This window comes from Nicotiana tabacum, chromosome 20 (assembly GCF_000715075.1).
Source record: "Nicotiana tabacum cultivar K326 chromosome 20, ASM71507v2, whole genome shotgun sequence".
NCBI lineage: Eukaryota > Viridiplantae > Streptophyta > Magnoliopsida > Solanales > Solanaceae > Nicotiana > Nicotiana tabacum.
In genome coordinates, this window is record NC_134099.1 from 141,988,127 (window position 1) to 141,993,881 (window position 5,755).

The 5,755-nt window shown below is 37.1% G+C and overlaps 1 protein-coding gene across 1 annotated transcript; it reads left to right on the forward strand.

Annotated features, from left to right (window-relative positions):
• Window positions 1–251: 251 nt before the first annotated feature.
• Window positions 252–698, forward strand: LOC142174567 (uncharacterized). The gene has a single exon (XM_075240387.1). It carries the CDS (start codon window positions 252–254, stop codon window positions 696–698), a length of 447 nt encoding a protein of 148 aa, XP_075096488.1.
• Window positions 699–5,755: the final 5,057 nt, after the last annotated feature.

Consider the following 5,755-nt stretch of genomic DNA (forward strand, 5'->3'; position numbering starts at 1 on the left):
TAGTTATAGGTTAGTATATATGTACAATGTTAACGACTGAATGAGCTAATGAAACAATTGCCTTCTCCAAACACACACTCTCTCTCTCTCTCTCTTCTGACTCCATTAACGAGTAAAGTGAAAGCTTCAAACCTTGCATTTCAGCATGGTATCATAACAGGAGTAATTGATTCTGCACATCGCATCTTGTTTAGGCTAAAATTCACATAAAATCTTTAATTTGATCAATCACCATCCAATTACTCTGAACAATGGCAGAAACTTCGATCGACCACACACATCCTTTATACCTAGGTCCATCCTACACTCCAAGCTCAGTTTCTATACTAGTGAAACTCATTGGATCAGACAATTACGGGATTTGGAGCAAGTCGATAAGGATCGTACTTTTGGGGAAAATGAAGCTAGGGTTTGTTACTGACACATGCAAGAAGGATCTGTACAAAGCAGCTGAATTGCAGGAACAATGGAAAATGTGTAATGCGGTGGTGCTGTCATGGATCATGAACAATGTGCGTGCAGAATTCCTAGGTGGTATCGTCGATGCATCAGATGCACATCTCGTTTGGGAAGACCTACGAGAGATATTTGACAAGGTCAATCGAGTTTGGATTTTTCAGTTACATCGTGAAATTGCAACATTATCACAAGGAACTAGCTCAATTTCAGTTTACTTCTCGAAATTGAAGGAGCTTTGATATGAATATGATGTTTTAGCCCCATTCTCTGACTGTGGGTGTCCAAAATCAAAGGAGAATTTGGAAATGATACACCAGCAGCGAGTAATCCAATTCCTAAGTGGCTTAAATGATTCGTATGATCAAGCACGCAGGCAAATCCTGATGAAGACCACTGCACCAAATCTCAATCAAGCATATACTATGATTGTACAAGATGAGAGTCAACAAAGAGTTAGTACTAATATTGTGACTGATAAGGCTGATGCTATGGCAATACAAGCAGGAAGAGGTAAAGGCTTTCGAGGAAGGAAGCAATTTATGCAATATGAGCATTGTCACATGAGGAACCACGCCAAAAAAAATTGCTACAAACTCATTGGCTATCTACTGATTTTGATCAAAGGAAGAAAACTAGTGTTGGAACTCAGAATTATGGTCGAGGAAAACTAGACAACTGGAAGAGGGAGTCACTTGTTGTTGTGAATAATGCAGATACAGGCTCATCCTCTCAAGCAGCTAAAGGTGGACAACCCATGAAGCCGGATGACATAGGACATTAATTCACTGATGAGCAATATAGCCAGATACTCAGCTTTCTCATCAAGGATTCGTAGGAATGCCAACCAAATACAATAGGTAAGATCACTAGCCTAATTTCTAAATTTGATCAAACGGACAAAGATTGGATTGTAGCTCAGGGGCAACTCATCAAATTGCTTCTAGTATAGTATTGCTTGACAATACTAAGAGCACAGATAGGTTCATCAGAGATAAGGTATACTTACCTACAGGGGAGAACGCTGATATTACTCATATTGGTAGCACTGAACTATTTGACAATGAAGTAACAGAGATGTGCTTTATATACTTAATTTTAGGTTCAACCTATTATCGGTTTCAAAGCTAACCAAGATATTATCTTGCAATGTTAATTTCTTTCCTGACTTTTATATATTTCAGGATCTTTGGAGTGGCAAGGTGAAGGGGATTGGTAAAGAAAATGAAGGATTATATATACTCAAAGGTAGTAGATTGGCTAACAGAATAAAGACAATAAATACAGTGAGCAAAGTAGTTGAAGGAGATAGCAGCCAATGACATAAGAGGCTAGGTCATCCTTCACTGTCTGTCATGAAGAATATGAGAACCTTACATGTTAATACTAGTAGTATAATATAAAATACCCGTTTTGTATGTCCATTGGCAAAGCAGACAAGGTTGAAGTTTCCTCTTAGTGAATCTAGATCTAATGTACTGTTTCACCTTGTATACTTGGACTTATGAGAACCTTATAAAATTCCATCTTTTGATAGAAGCACTATTTTCTTACAATTGTGGATGATCACTCTAGGTATACGTGGATATATTTTTTAACGCTGAAATCTGAAGTTATAGTTGTGATGAAACAATTTCTAACCATGATTCAGAACCAGTTTGGAACGTCAGTCAAGCTTAGTAGATCAGATAATGGGACTGAGTTTTTCAACACTCAGTGTGCAGAATTGCTAAATGGTCTTGGTATAATCCATCAAAGTAGTTGTGCCTATACCTCTCAGTAGAAAGGCATAGTTGAGAGGAAGCATAGGCATATTTTGGAAACTACTAGAGCATTGAAGTTTCAAGGATCAATACCATCAAGTATTGGGCATTTGTGTGAAAAATGCTCTATACTTGATCAATAGTATGCCTTCTACTGTTCTAGGGGCAAGACTCCTTTTGAACTATTGTACCACAAGAAGGCATCACTGATGCATTTGAGAGTACTGGGATGTTTGTGCTTTGCAACAGTCTTGCCCAAAGGAGACAAGTTTGCAGAAAGGGCAAGGATATCTATCTTCATGGGGTATTCAGAGACACAAAAGGGGTATATACTCCTAGACCTGAAAACCAAATAATTTTTCACATGTAGAGATGTGATATTCAGAGAGTCGGTGTTTCCTTTTGCTCATGAAAATAGTTGTTGACGACCAACTTTAGCCCTCCTTTTTCTTAATCAATTTTTCTATACTTCCTAATTCTTAATAATTTACGAATTATACTTTACATATTTTTATCCAAAATATTTGTTATATTTTCTAGCCTCAAGATTTTTAAAATAAAAATATAATTATTAGCCTTAATATAATTTAGCATATTTATTTATTGCAATTATATCGTTATTATTATTTTATTTACTTAGTCACTATCATATTATTATTTAATGCATCATAATAATTAATACAAACATTATTTGCCAATTATAATTTATTTCTCTATTTCCTATTCTATATAGATGCATACATACTAAGTATTAAATTTTATAGCAATATAATGTAATATATTTTATTATAAATTATTATAATTATGGAAGTATAATGAAATTAATCTAAGAAAGGACTTTTAAATGCAAATTCGGTCATCTTAGCAAAGTCCAATTGTTATTCAAAGAGACCTTTTATCTACAATATATTAAAAGCAGCAACCTTTTTAGCTAAAAGTCAAATTACAAAATTGCCCTTATTTCTTATTATGTATACGAAATTACCCTTCATTTATTTTTTTTTAAAACAAAAAACAAAAAACCTTACACATGCCTCTCTCAACAATCGCATCTCTCCGGGGACAGACGCCTAATCATCTTCTCCAACCGGTTTATTTTGTTCTCCTTAAAAGTCAGAATACCATGGCAACTTTCTCTCAATCTTCGTTTGTCTTCATTAAAGCAACATGTGTAAACTCTGAACTCTATTTCACCAAATTCCTACTCAGCTTTTCCTAATCTCCTATTTATCAGATATTTTTTATGGTAAAAGTTATTGGGAGAATTGCGTAAAGAATTAGAAATCTGGTCAACCAAACCAAACGAACATTAAGGTAAGATATTTGCTTTTAATTATTTTTTATTGGACATTCTCATTCTGGTAAAAGATCATTGAAAAAGGATGAAATTTGGCGTCGGGTGATTAAATGTCTATCTATATCCCTTCAAATAATTTGTTTATTTTGATTTCCTAGCCTATTCTTTTCTAACAAGTTCTGTGTAACAATTTAAGTGGTATTGGTTAGTCAATGATACTAATTTCGCTTGATTATTTTCATTGATTTGGAATAATCAGGGACAATTTTATTGACATGATTATTATTGAACTTGTCCCTCGAGTATTTAGTCATTGAAGTACATTCTTCACTTATAATCATAAAAATGAAGTGATTTGATGATTGTAACGATCCGACCGGTCGTTTTGAGTTCTAATGTGTCATTCAGCAGTTTGAGGCCATGAACAGCTTCACTTAAGATATTATGACTTGTGCGCATGGTCAGAACTGAATTCCGGAAAGTTCGGAGTTCATTTGGAAAGAGAATTCTCATTTCTGAAGCTTTAAGTTGAAAGAATTAGCTAAGATTGATTTTTGAGTAAACGACCTCAAAATCGGGATTCGAAGATTACAGTAGGTTTGTATGATAATTTCAGACTTGGGCGTATGTCCGGATCGGGTTTTGGAAGACCCGGGGAGCGTTTTGGCGCCTATTGTGGAAGTTAGCATTTTAGAAGAAATTTCATAAGTTTGGGTTGAAATGCATTTCAGTGTTATCGATGTCCGTTTGGAATTCCGAGTCTGGGAGTAGCTCCGTATGGTGATTCTGGAGTTGGGAGCGTGATCAGAAGTGAATTCGGAGGTCCGTAGGTCATTTTGGAGTCATTTGGCTAAAGATAGAAATTTTAAGGGTTTTGAGAAGTTTGACCGAGAGTTGACTTTTTGATATCGGGGTCGGATTCCAATTCCGAAAGTTGGAGTAGGTCCGTAATGTCAAATATGACTTGCGTGCAAAATTTGAGGTCAATCGGACATGATTTGATAGGTTTAAACATCGAAAGTAGAAGTTTGAAATTCTAAAGTTCATAAGGCTTGGATTGGAGGTCGATTCGTGGTTTTAGCGATGTTTGATGTGATTTAAGACCTCGAGTAAGTCTGTAATGTGTTATGGGACTGGTTTGTATGATTACACGGGGTCCCGGGGGCCTCAGGTGGATTCCAGGTGGTTAACGAAGCGAAAATGGAATTTTGGAAAGGGCTGGTTGCTGGTGTAACCACACCTGCGAGACTAGGGCCACAGGTGCGGAGCCGCAGAAGCGGAAATGGACTGCTAGGCTGGGACCGCAGATGCTGTCGTTTTGCCGCAGATGAGGGACCACATCTGCGGAGGAGAGGGCGCAGAAGCGGAATGGGCTGGGAGCCCTGGACCGCAGAAGCGGCGTTTGGTTCACACCTGCGAGACCGCAGAAGCGGTCAAGAGACCGCAGGTGCGGAAATGCTAGAGGCAGTGAGGTTCTTTTAAATCGGGGGTTGGGTTCATTTCAACCCCATTTCTTCCATTGGAGCCGATTTTGGAGAAACTCTGAGGTGCCATTTTCACCACCAAGCATGAGGTAAGTAATTTATGCTAATTTTTAGTTAGATACATGATTATATACGGATTTGGACATGGAAATTGGTAGAAACTTGGGGTTTGAGGGAAGACCTAGAAAATTCGTATTCTTGGATTTTGACCACGATTTTGGGTATGGAATTAAGAGAAAATCATATATTTGAGTTCGTGAGTTCATGAGTAAACTTTATCTTTGAGAAATTTCGGAATCCGGACACGTGGGCTAGAGGGCGTTTTTGTCAACTTTTCGATCGGGGTTAGGAATTGTTATAAATTGAATTATAATGAGTACCTTAGCATATATTAATGGGTTTACATAATTATTTGCTAGCTTTGGAGCATTGGAGCATCGGTTTGAGTCGTCGGAAGGGCTTGGAAACCGGTTTTGGAGCTTCGGAGCGAGGTGAGTCTCATTTCTAACCTTGTAAGAGGAAATTGTCCCCATAGGTGATATAATTGGTTATGTGTTTCTATTTGTGGGGGCTACGTATGCACGAGGTGATGAGAGTCCATGCGTAGCTACTATTATGTTTAAGTCCGGGTAGTCTAGGGCCCAAAAGCTTGCTATATTTGGACTATTTGTAATCTTATTGACAGCTTGAATTGCTTAAATCACATTGAATTAATAAATGAATTTCTAAAAAGATTTAAACTTCATATTCTTAAA

Bases quoted from the DNA above. Each gene is read 5' to 3' on its own strand.
- LOC142174567 (XM_075240387.1), top strand. From the start codon at position 252: ATGGCAGAAACTTCGATCGACCACACACATCCTTTATACCTAGGTCCA.